The following is a 20,418-nucleotide window of genomic DNA, read 5'->3' as shown; positions in this document are numbered from 1 at the left end:
GGAGGAACGGCTCCACACTGGGAGAAGAGTGCCTACAGAGTGACGACAAGAGCAAAAGGTTGAAAAGTAAATGTGATATTGAGAACAAAGAGAGTTTGTACCTTCTAAAAGGAGGATAGCTTGTTTGCGAAGTGTCTGCACCAATACGTCATCCAGTTCCATCTCCTGCAGCTTGGCCACAATCTGCTCCTCATTCCGGCACACCTTGTCCTGGGCATACAGGCCTTCGGGCATCAGTCGCTGCTGCCCCATGCCCATCAACGCAACCTCTAGAGCCAGTGCCAGGTACGACTCTCCTCCGTCTGGACATCCCCACACTGGTACATGCTGGTACACTGGAGGCTTTGGCTCACCAGAGTCTATTACACAAACACAAAGCGGTGTTTGTTAATGTTAATTTAAAGCCTTTTTCTCTGTAATTATGTTAATAGTCACTTAATAAAAAAAAATTAAAAAACATAACTAGTTACAATTTTGTATAGATAAACACCACAAACTAAGGCAGCAGCATGAATGTCTAAGGATGTTTGGATAAAAGCCGAGGAAAAACACCATCTGTTTGCTAAGAATTTAGACCCTAAACACCAGCTCACTTAAATCCGTCCCTTGCAAATTATCCTGTTGACCAATCCTGTTTGTACAGTGAGCAGGACGCAGAAATCAATGGCTTCACAAGCATCTCGCTATGACATCTCTACTGGAATCTCACAAGCATCATAATAAAAACCCACACAAAGCAATTTAACCAAGTTAGACTATCCAGTCATTTTTGGTTTACAGTAAACTGCCTAAGTAGTAAAGCAGAGGGGTTAGAGAGAGCATTGTTTTGGCTTTCCACACTGCTGCCGCCACTACAGCTGCTGTTGCTAGTCCCGCTAAGCTAAGATCCTGACCTTCGGACATTCTGATTGGATAGAACTGAGAGTCCGCCCCCATCCCAGCACATGCCAGATGTTTCCAACTGTGCAACAGAGTCAAACAAAGAGCTATGCTCTCTAGCACACATACAAACATACAGTGTAATGCACAACAGACACACACAACCCAACACGACTGCTACAGTGTGGTAACCAAAAGGGGAGCTCTACAACGGGACAAGCGCACAGAAATGCACAAACTCTTCCAAGTCACAGTACCATTTGCCAGTATTATTCAGGCACACAATGCCTCTCTGTGGGTTCCTCACTACAGGAATACAATGGCCAACACTTTCCATTGGCTTGAGCTGGGAGGGATGTATGGAATGCAAATGCTGATTGATTTTATACGTTTTACACCACCGAGTGGGCAGAATGACCTTTCTGATACAATAGCACCCCTTAACACTGCTCAGAAAAGGAGGGCAATTGTAAAGAGCGAAGAGATGGGGCTCCAGCAGACTGAATGAAACACTCAAAGACACAGGCCAGTTGCTGAGCGAAAAACCGAATAATGCCCAAGGCGCCTCGGAGTGTCGTAAAAGGACAGAAGACCAATGACAGCCTATAATTGTGTACCTCCGGTATCCATGGTATTGTCATCCTCTACTCGACACGTCTCCGTGAGAGTGGCAAAAAGGCAGCCAATGGGGTCGAGGGGGTGACCCACCCAGCCCTCCAGATTGGTGGTGTTCGTCATTCCCCTTTGCAGCAGCTCTGAGGACAGGATGAAAGATATTAACATATAAAGCAGGACGTCAATGCTTCCGTTATCATCAAAACAAGAAAAAGAACACATGAACATTTCTAAAATAACCCTGAAAGAAATTCATTTAGTTTCTTTGTATGCATCATGTAATGAATCGTTTGTCAGCATTTGGTTTGTTGTATTGCAATGCAAACCTTTCTTCTGATGCTTGTATATGTCTAACTGCCGCTGCTGTTGGAGTCGGAGGGTGTTGATAATGGCAACAGCCAGTCGCAAGGCTTCTCTGGGGTAACCATGGGAACGCAAAGCATCCACCCTGGCGCATGCTGTAGGCACGTGATCTGCAAAAAAAAGTCATATGGCAATCTATAAACATAAAGGAGCTCTGCTCAAGTCGCAAGCTTCAGACCAAACTTTAATATTAGCAGCTTAATTTAGGTCTCGGCTCATAGAGAAGTGAAATCAGACTGATTACAACACAGCAGGAACACACAGTCTTACTGAAAGTGACGTTTCCTCATAGACTTGAGGCCAATTTACAAAAAAATAAGAAATACATTAGCATCCACATGACACAAAAACATTGTTTGTTGTAGGCATGGGCCGGTATAAGATTGTGACAGTATGATGACCTTGAATAAAAATATCACGCTTTCACAGTATCACTGTATTGTACCACCCTAAAATATAATAGTTTTAAATGTCTAGGTTCAAAAAGACAACAACTTTTCCTCTATTGAACACAATATATTTCATTTTAAGATACATTTAAAATATTTAGTAACAGTAGCTTTTGATATGGAGGGTCCATTTCTGCTGAAGATACTGTTGCCTTAAAAAACTAAATAAAATTTGTGCAAAAAAAACCTATTAAAAAAACTGTACATATACCGCAAGAATGGTATATCAGAAAATTCTGCCAGTTTTAAAACCTTGACTTTTCCAAACCGCGGTAAATCTTGAAACCGGTTATCGTCCCATGCTTAGCTTGTTGCATGCACATGCTGCTGTTATATCATATGCCTCGGGATGCTTTTAGCATTCATCAGCTGGATAGATTATTTCATTCAATGGTCTCAAACTCAAATAAGTTTGAGACCTAAGACTTATATGGTTCCTCCATGTCGCTTTGGTTTAGATTTCCCTATTACCAAAGAGTGAGTTATGGTTAAGTCTGATTTAGGAAAAGCTCGCCAGCTAGAAATCTCCATCCTGAATTGTTTTTCAGTACAATTTAAATGGCATGTAAATACGTACCCAGCCACAGTGGCAAGCCCTGGGGGTTGAAGAGCAGGCTCTCTCCTTCCCTCTGGTAGGCCGGAGACATGTAAAAGTCACTACTGATAATTCTCTGCAAGTGACTATCCTGCCAGTGCAGGTCACAGGCCTCCATTGCTCTTGTGAACACTGTTCTTCTAGGCCGGGCCAGTGAGTCTATGAAAAGTAAAGCAAGGTTATCCAAGTAACAGACAACAAGAAAAATAAATAATTTCACATTTAGATCAACTGAAGACAGGCTAACCCTGAGCCAGGTTGCTCTGTGGCAGAGCATTTGTGATGTTGGGCAGCTCACTGCCGTAATTGCCGTCCTCTAGAGGGCAGATGTCCATGTCTCCCCATTTCTTCAGCTGTCTCAGCCAGCCGCTCTTCTCTTCGCTCTTACAGTGTGGGTTCAGCACGATACACACCCACAGTGCACCTGCAAACCCACAGCATACAGACGTCTTTATAACTGAAGAGTGGCTTATAAAAGAGTGTGAGAGAGAATCTAAAAAGGTAAAATGAGCATAAAAGGATAAAAAGAGAAAAGAAGAGGAGGTACTGAATGACACTTTTTGGGTTTTTAGGCACTTTTTAACCAGTTTAGTCTTGAGCGCAGCTTTTGATTTGGTTCTAATTGGGGGATGGAAAAATCAGTGCATTTAATAGAAGAGGCTCTAGAGCATCAACGTCAAACACTGGCACTGGGGAGCATATGAAATTTGGCAGGTGTAGGGTTGTCTGGTGGGCTCATGTAACTGGCAGGGCTGTGCGATGCCTTTTTGTATCTAGGTAACAGATGGCTGGCCTGCGTTTTTTCCATTGCTGTCATGTACATGCAACCCTGATTGGCCAAATTGTTTGGTTTCAGCCAATCAACAGGCTCCTGCAACCGAAACACTGAACTGGCTTGCACATTTATAAGACACCCCAGTCATAATGCGCCTGCTCCTGCAAAATCAGAATGCACGGTCATCCCGGCAGGTGTGCCTTGTTTACAGCTACAACCAATTCTGAGGAAGAGGAAAGCAAGAAACGCAGCTCTCAAATGAGCCTCTTCAGGATGTGCTCTCATCAACCTCTTTAAATGGTCCGATCAATAGGAGGCAGCTTTAAAGCTCATTGATCCTGGCCCTTTCATGCCATCCCGATAGAGGCAGGCGGCCGGTCCTCTGCATGCGCCGCAGACTAAGTCAGTCGTGCTCTGATCCACTTGCCCTGACTGAACTGCAGCAGGTCAGACGGTGCACATGCACAAATGTGCTTAAGGCTAAGGATATTGAACCAGAAGAGTAAGCACTAATGATTAAGATTCTATTCTGAAGAACTACAGAAGTGGGATGGGGATATGCATCCCTATTCAAATATAGAGCTAACCTCAGAAAAACTAGAGCTAGCATAGCAGGACATATTCCTGGATCAACATGCGTAGTTGATAATACACCTAGTACAAACCATCTAACTAATTATTAGCACCTCTAAAACCAGAGTGAACTCTGATTAGCTGGTAACGGTGTTGTTCCAGAAAAACAAGGATGTTGATCAAGGAACGTGCCCTACAGGTTAAGCTAAAAAGACTCACCAAGCTCATCCCAGAGTTGTCTGCATTTGTCAGTCATGCCTGTGCCCTGTTGTCGCCATAAAGATAGACGCGGATCAGCCATAAACTGCTCCGTTATTAGCGTGAGCATCCGTGCCCCGTTTGAGTCACGCATCCTCAGCATTTCCCTCACCTGCACAAAACACACAATTCTCATTTTACCTTCTGCATCAAGCGTAGGTCTAATATGCACCTGTAACAAGCACAAATCAGCATCATCATTTAAAGAAGACAGCAAGTAATTAGTAAAAGATGCATAGAAAACCGCACAAGTGTTCTAGCTGAGAAGACTATAAGATCAGAATGCTTGTGTGTGTGTTTGAGCACAATATATAGCATTGATATCAGATGCTGTAATGCAGTCCTTCACATCTTCGGATAGCAGACAGGTAAAGCAATGAACTGCACTGGCTATTGAAAATAAGAGGCAGCTTGACATTTAATTAAAATACATTGATTTAAATGGGCCTCCTAGGATTTCATGGGCCTATAATTCACCATAATAGCACCTTTCGCGCAATTCTCTCACACACACATTCACAGAGAGAGAAATGGAGAGTGCCTCACCTTGGCAAACATGGAGTTGAGCTGCTTGCCTGAGCCATAGTATCCTCCCTGAGAGAGGAACTGCTTAACCTGCTCCCTCACTTGTTCCTCATCCAGGTGCCAGCAGTTCTCATCATCAATACTGGCTCCTGCTGTGGGATCCGGAGCCCCTGAGAGACAAATGCACTTGGTTAATGTTGGACACTTTCAGCAATCAAACTTCCAGTATCATTTATCGGTAGAAAAACAGAGTTAGCAGCTACCGTTACAAGCTTTTGCATGTCAACAATAGACAGAAGAAAAAAAATGTGTGTCCACATTAACACATTGAAAAACAGCACTTCCTGAACCTCTAAACCACAACGAGAAATCAATAATATCACTTCCTTTAGACAGAATCTCCATGTTTTTCACTATTACAAACTGACTGATGCGAGTCAAATCATAGCGGCCGAGGCTCAATTCTTAAAAGATTGCGTCCCACTGTTGCTGTGATTTCCAAATGAAAAAAAGGGGAGAAAGGCAAAATGCATTAGAGGCAATCACTTTATCTGAGGAAGGTCTTACTGTATTTCCAATATGTCGATGCACTTTAGGTTTACAACACCTCCCCTCCCCTCCATTTCAGAACAAAACACATCAGCACATTCAGCCCTATTGAATTCCACTTAAAGACACCATGAAGCTGCTTCATATACAGACTGCACAGAGAGTTGATCTGACTATTGGCCCCTTTTGGGTGCCCCTGTGGGTATTAAACATATATACACGCTATATATGGAAGCGGAACGGTTGATTCTGCATCGCTTGCACGTTTCCCTGTCCTTGGCATGTGTTATATGATAAGAAGATCCATCTTGAGTTGGGAGATTAGCTCTTAAAAGGCTTGGGTTGACTTAGGGGAGCAATAATAACTTACATACAGTAGATTATCATCAGTGTGTGACATAAGCATTGGTATTATATACTATGAGCGTATCTAAATGTACAGGATATCTATGGAGCCAGCTGTGCTGCATGTTAAGTGCTTTGAAATAAGAGAGCTTGTTTTAATGCTTTAGATTGTGGTAGACTGTAACCCCGTTCAGCATAACAGTAAATTATTAGTGTACTTAATGGCTTTATAATGGTTGCAATGGGCTTGTGAGGTGCAAACTGCTATAAAGAGAAGGTGGTGTGTTTGTCCTTGTATAAGCAGGACTCGGGCTAGGTGGCCTTTTGCACTTTTGATCCAACATCTTGGCAGGTTAACACATTCTGCACATTCCGGATTCAAAGCATAGCCGCTGATTAAACATTGATAAGGGCCTTCTGCTTGACCCCTTCAATCCCATTCAAAACAAGGTCTAAGGGCAGGAGGATGGACTTCCTGGTTTCGGAGGCTCAATGGACAAACAACCAGGAAGAGATGGAATTTACATTTTTGCATAGTGTGAGCCTGCCTTGCTTCTCTAAATTGAATCATGGAAAAAAGGTTTTGGTCAATATTTCAGATGCTCACCATGTACTTGGTTGATCTCAGAATTGGAGGACAGGATTTCATCTGCCAGTTTTTGGGCGGTGGGCAGCACTTCTGTGTGGTGGGCTGTGATAAGATACTGCACCAGCTTTTGCAGCTGGTCTCTGTTCATCTGGAAGAGTGTCTCTGAGATGGGCAGCCGCAGTTTGACTTGCTCGGGTTTGCGGATGCGGTATAAGGACAGCGCCACCACATGTGCGCAATAGAAGATGTCACGGTTTCCACAGCCGCATGTCACTGATGTGATCTTGCAACGGTCAAAGCTGATGGCCACCTTGTGTGTCGTCTCTGGCTCGGATTGCGTTGCCGGCTCCATAACTGTTCCACTGAGGTGAAAACCTACATAGGAAAAAAAAAACAGAGAGAAAAGTTTACAATGGCGTTTGATGCTATTTGAGTAGCACAGCATTGACTTTTTCTTTCACTGGTCTTAAACAATTCTTATACTGATTGTGTAAATGTAAATTGATCTAGCGGTTGAAAGTCAAGATTGGTAACCAGGACTGCTTAAAGGCAAATTAGGCTGCTACCAAATCCGTATCTGATTGTTTGACTGTACAAGAAACTAGTTGGGTAACTAATGGTTACCAAACCGCAAGATATGCAAGATGTTATCCGATTGCAAAGTGCAATCCATCTCCAAATGCCAACCAGATCATACTACAGTAGCACCTTATTGGAGAATGGCTGGGAAAATATTCTTTCAAACATCTTCCTGGATCAACTGATTATGAAAAATATCAAATATGGAAAGACTTTGCTTCCACTTTTGACAACATACTAAAGACTCAACACAACAAAGCTTGATGGAAGAGTGAAGGGAGAGAAAAAAAATGAAGGAAGCAAGAATGTATGCATGTATTTGTGGCCAATAGGAGGACTCATTGTTCACTTTGACTGCTACATTATTAATGATGAAAGCCAAAGGAAGGGGGTTGGGGGACTAGAATTACTGTATCACTCTAAACCATTGCAATAGAGTCTTTTGTCACAATCCAGAGGAACTACAAGGGTTCACAGAGATCATCTGAATCTCAAATCACCATGCAAGCTTACAATTGACAGAATTGAGATCCCATGTATACTTTCCGAGTCAACAGCTGAAATGATTCAAGGAACAGGCTGTTAACAGGAACATGCAGGGCAAGTCTCTTTCATTACCACCCCATATGCCCAGAAATGTGTCCAGCTGACGAATAAAGCCTCCATGACCAGAACAAACTGTACCAGAGCTAGGAGGTGTCTCTACATGTGCCCACATACATACACACATATGCAGGGAGACAGACAACCGCACACATCACAATTAATTCTAGGGTTCGGCTGGTGCGACAGGGGTGCCTAATAAGCATGAGCAAAGCCGGCTGTTCCCTTGCCAAATCCCACAAAAGGCTTTTCCAGACGAGTTCTTCTGAGAAGTCGGCCCCCTCCTCAGCCCCGAGATTTTGGAGAAAAGAAATCCGACGTCCAATTTACTGCCAAACCCTTTCAGGCACAGCCAACACAACAGAGCCATCTGATTAAGGGGAGTTTATGGTGATGTCTGTTTTCATTTTGATAAAAGACAGAAAAAGAGAGGGAGTGCCCCTATGTGTTGCAAATTACTTTTGGCACAATGTGGAGTTCAAAGTGAATTTGGTTAGAGAGACAAAGATTCACAGGACACTGTAAGGAAGGGGTGCATTTATAGGGTTCATTTTTCATATTAGGGCTAAGGCAAGAATGATCAAACTTTGCGATTTTACCATGCTGCAGTCGTCTGCCCTTACAAAGCAAGATCACCTCTGAGACATTGACTGAGTCAGTATGCAAAGAACATACATAAAAAAGATCCTGTTTGCAAAACGCAAGGTATGGCGTGCTACTTTGGCCAAAATATTATACGAGTTAGGACCATAGCAGGTTTGCAAGGCAAACAATGGATCACCTTGCCTACCACAACGTATGCAAAGATTGAATTGTTTTACATCTCAAAAATGCCCTGGGCAATAAGGGTGCCTTCATGCGAACCTTTGCACTATCAGATCATGTTTTATCTTGGTCTGCAAGAAACTACAGTTGAGACTAAACAGGCCTGAATTTCAACTGGCTATCAGCATCAGTTTTGCATGATCTTTCCAATAACTGCTTCCCATTGGTCAGATGAAGTACATATCCCACCCCAGTATCAAAAGCTGCTGAGCGAGCCTCCCTACAATGATGCTGAGTGTTAATGGTGGCTGAAAGAAGTACACTTCTCAGCTGCTTTTAGGAGAAGTCATTCTACCGTCCAGTGCTGTCTAATGCCACTCGTCTTATGCATCACCCTTTATCAGACAGAATCTGTTCATGCAGAGGGATGACTAATGAGAGAAGTGCAAATAACAACATTGTAACCATTCCTTCATTCTATTCTCTACAGCTGCTAGTCCCCCACTATATTATCATAACAGTTTATATCAAAAAGGTCAATTAAACAAACAAAAAAAGGGGAAAAAAATCTGTACTATATGCTTAGCATTAAAACAATATTTACTATAGGACGCTTTACAATAATATATTTATACATTATATCAATCAAGTACCAAAACCAAAACTAGAGCTAAATTAGTACACCTAAATTAAAATGTTAAAAACATTTTAAAAATATAAAATTGTTGAAGATTTGTAGTTTGAAATTTCTTTTGGCAATGACCTATTTGAATTGGCCAAATTCTTACTTTAATAGATATAATAGATTAATAAAACCCTTTGGTTTAAAATTGCACCAAAAATATCCTACATGTACTGAGAAATTGATAATAATTATTAATAATGTTACTTGTTTTTAAAAGGGGTGTATTCATTAATATTGAGCCCTACTACACACACACACACACACACACACAAACTCATTCATTCATTCATTTATTCGTTCATTCATTCATTCATTCATTCATTCATTCCATGGTCTGTTAAAATTCTTGATAACACCACCACCACCACCACCACCACCACCACCACCACCAACAACAACAACAACAACAACAACAACAATAATTTAAAGCATTATTTTATCGTTCTTTTTATTATTTCTAATGTAAACTGTATACAATTATTATAACAATATTGGAACAACAGCACCACCATTACTACAAACTGATCAGACAGTGGATTTCTGAGCGGCTAGTGCTAGGATCGGCCATTACTGGTGTCTATGACGTGGTCTGTCGGTGGGGTTACAGAGAAGCAGATGAGCCTATAGGCTCATGTGACGGGTTGCATTTGAGAGAGCACGCATCTGCTACTGATGGACATGAAGAGCCCTCCTTGTCTTTTTATTCTCTCTCTCTCATATCACAGGCTCTCCCCCACCCTCTCCACCAGGCCTTTTGTTGCTCAGAAGCAGGACTGAATGCTGATCCACCATCCTCTCTCAACTGCTCTTTTCAAGCTAACCTCTATCATGGTGCAAAAACATACTAGTCTACCCCTGCGATAACTTGCTACCTGGGTGAGAGGGAAGCGATGGAGAGAGAGAGAGAGAGAGAGAAAGAGAGAGAGAGAGAGAGATGAATTGTGCTGGAAAATGGAACAGGGATTGATGTCATAAGCAGATGGAGTGTTGGTGTCAGTCAAAATGAGCCATGCAACATTGCCTAGAAGAAATAATGACGCTGCTGTAGATAATATCAGTTATTCTGACCACACAAAGAATCTTGAATGTATCTGTACCATGCACAACAGATTATTTCATCATTTTATTCAGATGTCTGCTAAAATGTATAGAAGTTCACACCAAGAACAATGAATTTAAGGATAATGCCACCAACATCCAATATTTTATTGTCCATCAACATAATAGCATAAACATTAAAATTATAGTTATCACCCTTGGTGTAAAATATCAGGAAATATTTCAGTGTAAATCGTTTTAAAGCCTTATTAACACAAAATGCTATTTTGAATAACAATAATACAGACTAACCAAAATCCTATGCAAGCATACTTTAAACTGCTAGCAAATGAAACTAGGCGAGTTACTCAAACAGATGCCAAAGTAGAAGAAACTGGAACAAACCTAACTCCAACGGCAGCAAAGCCCTGAAAACAGATGTGTTTCCTTTCCTCCCAAGAGATGCAAAAAAACCCTAACAATAGTGTACATATATTACGGCTGCACAATATATTGTTTCAGCATCGATATTGCAATGTGATCATTCGCAATAGCCGCATTGCAATTATACGCAATGTTTGGATAATAATTTCCTATTTTGCAAGTGTTTTTATAGTCTGTGACAGTGTGAAGGTTTTAAAAGCATTCAGGCGGAAGAAAACGTAAGGTTAAAATGTTAAAACGTTATTAAAAATTATTAATCAATAATTTTATTGAATTGTTTATAAAACGAGGACTATGCAGTATTATTTTACATTGGATTATTTTGACTCTTCGGAAAACAATAAAACACTGTTTATTTAATTAGCATATTTTTCCATATATATCTTTATCTATGATTGTAGGTGGTTTGTTATGTTATGCACTCCCCTACAGATCATCCCAATCAATCTAAAATGATCAATTCTTTCTAGTTTTTCAACTCACCATGTGAAAATGTATTCATATCGCAATATATCGAATAATCAAAATGCAATGCATCATTTATCCAATATTATGCAGACCTGAAACATGGAGTTTGGGATTTTTAGATGGGAAACTCATCTGTGGGGAAGGAACGTAGGCTTCTGCGTCACCTTCCATATGACATGGAGCAGTTTTCTCCCAGGAAACTACCCCTCTTAGTCCGACTCTAATCTCGGCGCCAAGCTTTGCGGTAGCATCGCGACACAACAGAGTCACCGGGCCACATTATGATTCTCTGTGTATGTGTAACAGTCATAATTAATCTGCTGGCGATGCCCACTAATGCACGCTCATCCAGCCTGGGCTCTCAGAGTCATTTTAGCCACTGTGCTCCAATGGCCATCTGTTGGGGAGGGAGGTGTATAAGGGGAGCTCAAGCCACTGCGATGGCCACTGATCGGGGAACAGGAGAGAAGTCCCCCTCGTTCATTCATTTACTCATAGCCTCACTCTATCCACGCCATCTGCCAACCCCTGGACACACCCACTCAAGAGCCTTCGACCAATCAGGAAGGAGTCCCCACACACTCTTAAACCATTAACCTCTAATCAGCCGTGGAGGCCAAACAGAGTCCTGTACGGAAGGCACTGGGCCAACAGGAGCCTCCCCCTCCAGCCTTTCCCCTCCCCTCCTTTCCATCTTCCATCTGTCCCAGCAGCAATATGGTTAACACCGCATCAGCATCCACCCTAGCTCCCCCCCACCCATATATCTCCACACAACAGACATGCATATGCACAGGCACACGCATTCAGAGTGTGCGCAGGGGTTTCTATCTTCTCTGATAAAGGCTTGATTGATTCATTTGTGATGTCCCTCAAACAGCAGCCCCCTCGAGTCATTTGTCACGATCACACATAATTGATTTCTGATCCACCGAATTGTGAACCTCAAGAAAGAGACACGCAGGGCTCAATCAGCGCCTTTTCAGTGGGCTAGCAGTGAGCAGCAGGTTTGACGTCCATGGAAATCGCAGATAAGGCCTGGAGAGGAATACGCAGTCTCCATTAACCCAAGCCATGCGCATTGTGCGTGAAGTGAAGGGGGGAAATTAAAGCCGGGCTAATCATACAGCACCGGGTAGTTCAAAACCAACAATTTAGCATCTGATGCAAACTAGCCACGGCTGAAGAGCCTTTATTCTTGGATAATTCACCCTGCGCAACCTGAAAACAAGCCGGAGAGGCGGATGAATTTGAAGGCGTACAGGACGAAAAGGAGGAGATGAATCGCACTTTTGGACAGGCCGTAAGCGCAACCAGATGTCCTGCTTGAGATAAAAGCAGATGCACTTGAAGTGAAACCGTGCGGTGTGGAAAGAGAGGCGGGGGATATCCTTTCATTGTTATTTCTGTTCAAGGTTTTTCTTCTATTGCATCTAAAATGCTAGCTGAATATGCATATGTTTCCGTTCGCCTGCTCCGAAGCGCTACAGAGAACAAACAAGGCTGTAATTCTTGAGCTGTTCTCGTCTTTGTGCAGATGCGACGAAAGAAAGCAAATATGCCCTGCAAACATGTGACACACAAAAGAACAACAATGCGATGCATGTTCATTTGCTAAATAGATTGAAAAGATGTTCAAACAATGCCTGTCTGATGCAAAATATTAGCCGTATAATTATTGAACTACCGTCAGTACTGAGACGCTGTGCATGAAGAGAAAGCGGAGATTGGTATTGTGTTGTGGGCAGCCTGCATGTATAAGACAATCTGACAGCTAGGAAAGGTCAGCGGCCTGCACATTCCCTGATCACTGATGGATTGCTTGTGAACAGCCAACCACCATCAGCCTTTGTGCATCAGCATGAGCCCTTCAAGACTTTCTGCTGGACTTTGGCCTTTTACCACTCATTTCCCTAAATGCAGACTTCGTTGTGTTTAATATGCGAACATGTACAAACCATCTGCTGGCCTGCAATTGACAAGCTGCAGTCTGCAGGACACAATAGCTCCTTTGAGCTCTACTCACACTAGAAGCATAGCCTGCACTGATAGATAATGCTTTAAGAAGCTTATATTTTATGACTCATCCATTCAAAAAAAAAAATAAAAATCCCCAATCAATACAAGAGGAAAGAAAACTGATTGACTGAGGAAATGACTTTGCATGACGCTTGTTCAGGCCTCACAGTGTTAAGTCTCTTTTCTGCTCACCCACAGCATTCCATCTTTAACTGTTTCCTATGAGGAGGTATGACTTCAGTTTGCCCCGCAGCTGTAAAACCAGTATCAGATAAAAGACGGGAAAAAAATTTGAGGACCAGTACGCATCTGTTGTGTGCTTTGTGTTTTCATCTACAAGGTAAGAAAATGTCAATATGTACTCTGGGCTTGTCCCAGCAGCAATACCTCACCTGCATTTCCTTCCTCTCCTGCTGCCTTCTAAACTCAACTATTTGATCCTTTTTCACATTCCCTTAATCAAGCAATGCTGCACAAAATTTGATGGGAATTGAACAAATTGATAATAACTAATTAATGTCTTTAAAAAAATTATTGTAAAACCATTTCACTTTTGAGTTTTCTAGCTGTACAAGTCCCTATACTCTGAAGCAATCAATTCACTCACAGAAGAATATTTTCCCATAGGAGATCATTTAGTGCAAGATCTCATCAAATACAAGAGAAGACAGTGTCTACCATTTGAAAAACAAACCATTTAGTAAACAGTGTTTATGTTTATATATATATATATATATATATATATATATATATATATATATATATATATATATATATATATATATATATATATATATAATACAGTACTCAGTATAATTAAGCACACCCCATTTTGAAAGTTAATATTTTTAATAGAATTTTCAGTGTATTCAGGAAATGTATTTTTGTGCATTTAAACAAAAATGTTTTATTAAACAGATATACTTATTAAAAAGATATTTTAGTCATCAAACATATTTAAACATTGAAACATTAAAGTAAATTTGGGTTTACTAGTTTTTGGACCATTATCTTAAGTATTTTTTTTTTTAGATAAGCTCCTGGTTTGGCTACAGTATACAGACTAATCTAATGTATATGCACAAATATAATATTGTATAGCTTCCTAATAAAAATATGGATTTAAAAGATAGATTTGTGAGGGGTTTACTTGTATAAGCTGAGCACTGTATTCATATTTGTAGAACTGCTTATACACAACAGAGGCACTGACAGGGAGCACTTCCTCAGCTATAGTAACTTATGGCTCGTTTCCACTGACCAGTGCAGTACGGGTCATCTTTATTAGGCTTGCATTTCCACTGCTAAAAGAGTACCAATAGTACTCTTTTGGTGGGTGTGGTATACGACAGAAAGTTTCAGTCAACACCATTTTCGCTTGAGAAAATGTCTAAAGTAAAGCTGTAAGGGTCACTCATCATCATATGAGGAGCACTTCTCACAAGACAGATCTTTTATACACAAATACTTCTGTATAAAAGTTTATTATCAACTTTTCTATGAACAGAAGTTAATTATAACTGCAGAACAATGACGGTGCAATATAGCCTACTGTAACGTATGCAATTATATAAAATAAATACATTTACGAACACATACAGACCCTTACAGTCTCCGATATGTTACCACTTACAGAAAAACTACACACAGCATACATTTATTCCTTATTTATGTTCAAAAACAACACAAAACATAGCCCACAGTCAGTGCAAACCTCTCATATGTGTTGTTAATCTTCAGCAGCATGCAACCTGTTGTTAGAGAATAATTCCATCATTCAGAGTTCATAATAGTCCAAAAGATAATGATAATAATAGTTAAACATGGCAGTTTGTTCACGTTTGCTGAAAAAAATGTTTTTTTTTGTTCCGGTTTCTCCTTTGTTTTTTCTCGTAAAAAACTACGAGGCACAGGGTAAAATCTGCTCTTCTTTTTGGCTTTGTGGTTCTTTATTAAGACGACGGCAAGGTTTGTTTGAGGCAGGGTCGACCACGGCTCGGTATTATATATAATTATGATGTAATCTCTTGGCTGTGTATTTAAAACATGGTGGTTCCTTTGTTTTCATTCTGGCTTGCTGCGTGAGAGAATGACGTATCTCTGTAAACCAATAGCGTTCAACTGCACGTCTAGCTCTGCCTTTTGTTACCCTTTCTCATACCCTTTCAAAGAGGGTGCTTAAAAAGTGGCACTGTACACCTTTTGACAGTGGAAACTGCCATAAAATACAAAACACGTGTCACTCGTATAGTTTTGAATGGGGAAAAGTGTAATAGTCAATAAGGCAAATGAAGCCCTGCTTTTAGTACAGAAGCCAATCAGCAATCGCTATAGACCGATACGTCTCCGGGGAGGGGCTCTAATCACATGTAAATTTCTGCAGATTTATTTGTGATTCAAATGTTTAGAAATGAAACTAAAGAGACAGTTGTTTTTTTAATGATATTTTTAATTCATAATATGACATTTAATCTTAAGCTTGGCAAGCAATTTTAAAAGATGGCCACCAAGTGAAATGACTTGCCTTAAAGGCACTTTGGTGATACTTGTTAGCCATCGTTGCGATCAAGCGAAAAAATATATATCTTAAAAAACACATTTCATTTTTGCTGATGACAAATAATATTTGGGTGCCGTTCACACAAAACACAACTTTTTTTTTTTCCTTTTGTCTTTCATTGTAAAATGCTATTTTTAGATGTCATGTGAAGTTAAAAGAATCTCAACTTTCACACACAGTGCAACTCACCACTGTCAGATCCACAGCAGTGGACAATTCAAAAGAACACAGTGGCGTGGCAAGGATTGGATACCCTCGTGCTTTATGTTGTGCTTTTTTTTTTTACTATTTCGAACCTCTGCGTCTCGCATTTTTACAAGCAAAGATGCATTCAGTGTGAGCCTTTATGTGTAGAAATGCCATCTGGGCCAGTATTTGCTTGAACAGGCAATTATATAGCATGATTAAAAGTGAAAGTTCAGCAGACTTGAGGTCTTAAAATGACAGCAGGTATTTATTCCACTATTACTCAAACAGTTAACACATACACAAACAAAAGACAGACAGACGGACAGAAAGATAAATAGATGGATAGAGCGATCCCTTGATGAATTTGAACAACTTCAACCTAAATTAAACATTTCAATTGTACTGTAACCCAGCACACAGAACCGGACAATGGCTCAAATACAGTGAACCAAACCATGGCGTTGATGTATTGATGTATCATTACACCTCTAAAATACACACACAAACACACAGAGCAATTTTTAGAATGATGTTGGGGTTCAGGTGTCAATTGTTAATCTTTCTGAAGGAAAACAGAGTGTACTTCAGACTGTACACTACAGAGGTAAAAGTAAGCATTTATTGTTTTTTAAACCAAATTCTTTGACTTGAGCAAAGGATTTTCATACGAGTGCATTGTTAATAAGGAGGTCTTAATGGTGCTGAGAAACTAAACTATATCATCTTTGTGCTTTACAATCAATCAGTCGCTCCTTACGTTTTCCTGCAGAAAATGCTTATCAAACCAAAGCTCAGCATATGGACAAGGACAAAAAAAGAAAGAAAAAAAAACAAGGGAGGGGGAGTGCAAACACAAAGACAGCGCTTCCAACAAGCCCTTCCAGCTTAGCTTTTGCATGCATTACAGTGATGAGACCCTGAAGGTGTGCACAGCTAAGGAATCAGCTGAGGCAGCAATGGCGGCATCTATAATTACAAACGCTCCTCCTCCAACTATCCCCCCTTCTCCTCCTTAAACTCCCCATTGTCTGCGGCCTCCCTCCCTCGATCTCTCAGGAGTGCCTTTTGAGCTGGCATGCACCCGTTAGCCTTGCGCTGTGTTCCCCTCAGCACTCTTAATCTGGCCCTGACCTGCTTTATTCCCCCTGCACCGGCTGCCCACTGGGCCTCCGATTCACAGGCCCCCTTTGTTGTCAACGGGTCTGTCTAGGCCTCAGGCTGGGGCCTGGCCTGCCATTGTTGCCCACAAAGAGCCAGCAGCGGTTAGCAGGCGTCAGCTTGGAAGCAGGGTCCTGTGCGACCACCGCTGCTGGGAGAACGTCAGCCCAGATGGAGAGGAGAGGAGACGGGGAGGACAGGAACGGACAGATAGGACATACAGGAATGTAGAGTAGGGACACTGATGCCAGCACAAACTGAAGCACCCAAGAGGCTTGGAGTGTGATGGCGTTCTCTCAAAGCCAGACAATGTCCTATTGTAAGTGCAGTATGCTTGTCTCTTGTGCATTGCAATGATAGATGTCCCTGTTTGGGTATAAATGATCAACTGAAGCCAAAAAGCTAAAATTACACCTAGTCTTAGATAAGAAGGGAAAAATGCCGTCTAAATAAATAAGCAAAAAAACAATAATGATTTTATCACACACATTTATTTTAGTTTTAGACCAGACAGAGGTGCTATTACTGCAATACGCTCAACAGTGACTGATTAGATCACATTAACATTAAAAATAAAAAGACTGAGCAAAGCAGGCAATGCTAAGTGGTCCATTGCTAAAACGGGCCGCCTCCATGCATACCTCTCATTTAGGAAAAACAAAAATATTCAGGCAAAATAATATAAACATAAATAGCCTATTTCAGACTAGGCTGTTTAAAAGGTTTTCATTGACATTCACATGTGCTCGCATACAGAATAATAGAAAATGCTCGGTAAACAATACAACACAATGCACTTTAGCTGGGCTCTGTGTACAAAGAAAAGGCCTATTGCCAGATACCCATTCATTAAAACAGCCCTGAAGCTTTCAAAAGAGCAACCCACATAAGACAACCTACCACTCTACGGCAAGCCAGGAGAGACACAAATGGCAATCTATCTGATCAGTTCACACATACATGCATAGACACACACACACACACACATATATTTCATGGTCTATTGAAATTCTTGATTCGGATTGGCAGTAGGGCGTGCATTATTTCCGCTAAAATGCACAGGTAGTTCCAGTCAGTTTTGATCACAATTAGAAATAAATGCATTTCAAACATTTCTAGTAACCATGGTAAATGGTTTGAGTGACAGTTGACGGACTCATTTCTCGGTAGTGGAACACACGTGGTCAACAGCTGCAACACCGGCTTAGTTGAGCTACTTCTTAAACCAAATGGATCATCTTAGGTTTTGCATTGGAGACGAAATTTTCTATAAAGCTCTCACCAGTCCCGATGTTTCAACTTTAAGAGAGAGCATGCGGGAGATCTCAGAGTACTTTGGGTGATAAACAAAGTAGGCTATACAATGCACAGCAAGTCATCCATGTTATTGCCCTTCTCAAATTATCTGTGAAATTAGTGTCTGATCCTTCCCAGTTTCATTCATTAAATTATTTTCTTTTCGCCCTAGTCCCTTTATTAATCTGATGTTACCGCAGCGGAAAGCACCGCCAACTCATCCAGCATATGTTTTACGTAGTGAATGCCCTTCCAGCTGCAACCCAACACAGGAAACCCCCATACACTCTTGCATTCACACACATACACTACAGCCAATTTAGTTTCTTCAATTCTCTTCCCTGCTTCCAGTGTGTTAAAAATGTTGAATTCTTCTTTTGTATCAAAATATGAAGTTTGAGTTTTCTTATTTGATATTGCTATACGCAGTTATTGTGATATGTATTGATTATTGTTTAATGAAGTGAAGGTTTTTTAAGGAATGTTTTGTATTGTATTTGGGAATATTTTGTTTTTAAAACTAGTTTGAAAGCTCATAATCCTATATAGCATAATGCTACAGCACTGTACCACAACAACTATATTTTCCTGCACAAGGGAATTAATGGAAAATACCTATATTCATATTATCTTTATCATTGGTAAATAACATAAAGCTCAAGTGCTGGCCTTTTCTGTATATTTAGAACTGAAGAGCTTCTTGTGATGCACAAGAAGTACAAATAAACTCAATAATGAATGTTATACACATTCAAAGATTAAGCTCATCCTTCAATAAATATAAAAAATAACAATAACGGACCTATATGTTTTATGCATATGTGATAAACACAAACTATACAAAAATTTGTTACATAGATATTTAACTCTATATATAATTTGTATAAAATACTTCTATATTTTATACCTAAATATAATTAAACAAATATATGAATGCATGTATTTATAATAAATATACACAGAACACACATATATTGTCAAAATCAACTTATATTTTAGATGCGATTAATCACAATTCATTTTTACCAAGCACCTCACACAAACATACATACATACATACAGTACTCAGGACTTCCTCCAGACTTTTGACAATAAATTTTGCCCCTTATTCAGCCTTGACTTGACACAGACACAATCAATTGTATAAAACAGCCTGTATGGCTGCTTTTTAGCCATAACATCTGAGCAGCTTTTTGACTGTTAGGATCCATCCTACAATGGCAGCTTGATTACCAAGTATGGCTCCTTTTCTTGAGAGTGTCAAAAAAGAAAAAGGCCATCTGAAAGGCACTTAAACACAAATTATGTAGATTTAAGCACTGCTTTTAGAATCCAAGGACAGCAGCATGAATATTCATAAATTGCCCTCTGTCCCTGTTGGAGAGGGCAACTAAAGGAAGGTCTCTCTGAGATAGCTGGCCAATAAGGTACTTGTGGTCTCTTAAGAAGTTTGCCAAACTCCGCAGACGTGTACTGCTGTTCAAAAATACAACCGCAAATGCAATGGGAGAATTCAAAGCATATAGAGACATTTACCATTGTTAAATGTGAATGAAACGTACCTACATGCGTAAATGCATCTACATACACAGGCAACAATTACAGCTCACACAATACATCATCTCACCTCACTCTTTTGCCAAGGTCATCACCATTGCATACCAATTCAAGCCAGTGACAAAACATTGTGCGATAGGCTGAATGCAGACTGCAGGAAAACAAAGAGCCTTGCTTATGCCAGCTGGACCCTTCCAAACTTGGCACTGCAGAGCTTGGCTCCTGCCACCACAGGCAAGCTGGAAAAACCCACCTTACCAGGTAGAGGCAAAGCCTTTGAAAGCCCAGAACATCCATCAACTCCACAGCGGAGAAATCCACACACACAAACACACACATACATAAACTTTCTCTCTAGTTCAAATTTTGAAGGATAAACAAGATGAAGACAACTGGCACCTCTCTCTGCCCAGCTCTAGCAGCTCTCTGATGGAAAGTAAAGGGTGTTTCTTCACCGCCTAAGATTAGAGGTCTCAGCAGGGTCTGGCAGGCCTTAAGAAGAACCCACGGGCACTCTAGCAACAACAAACACAAAACATACA

At 40.7% G+C, this 20,418-nt stretch overlaps 1 protein-coding gene and 1 long non-coding RNA gene across 4 annotated transcripts in view; both read right to left on the bottom strand.

Annotated features, from left to right (window-relative positions):
- zswim5 (zinc finger, SWIM-type containing 5) overlaps nucleotides 1-20,418 on the bottom strand; it is a 50,842-nt gene that overhangs the window by 7,590 nt on the left and 22,834 nt on the right. For all 3 annotated transcript variants that reach the window (XR_015477446.1, XR_015477447.1, NM_001144819.1), the window contains 8 exon segments: nucleotides 6,534-6,890; nucleotides 5,054-5,202; nucleotides 4,469-4,619; nucleotides 3,149-3,325; nucleotides 2,884-3,060; nucleotides 1,821-1,967; nucleotides 1,497-1,634; nucleotides 102-359 (listed from right to left, as the gene is read on the bottom strand). Coding sequence is in view for 1 of the 3 variants with exons in the window: in NM_001144819.1 (NP_001138291.1) it covers nucleotides 102-359; nucleotides 1,497-1,634; nucleotides 1,821-1,967; nucleotides 2,884-3,060; nucleotides 3,149-3,325; nucleotides 4,469-4,619; nucleotides 5,054-5,202; nucleotides 6,534-6,890 (1,554 nt within the window). In the remaining 2 variants the exon portion in view is untranslated.
- On the bottom strand, nucleotides 15,047-19,232 carry LOC147846377 (uncharacterized). Its single transcript, XR_015478532.1, has 2 exons — nucleotides 15,360-19,232; nucleotides 15,047-15,251 (listed from the first exon to the last, which is right to left on the bottom strand). It is a non-coding gene; the product is annotated as an uncharacterized LOC147846377 (long non-coding RNA).

This window comes from Danio rerio, chromosome 2 (assembly GCF_052040795.2).
Source record: "Danio rerio strain M-AB ecotype USA chromosome 2, GRCz13ab, whole genome shotgun sequence".
Classification (NCBI taxonomy): Eukaryota; Metazoa; Chordata; class Actinopteri; order Cypriniformes; family Danionidae; genus Danio; species Danio rerio.
The sequence above is the reverse complement of the archived record's forward strand: the minus strand, read 5'-3'. Positions and strand labels throughout refer to the sequence as shown.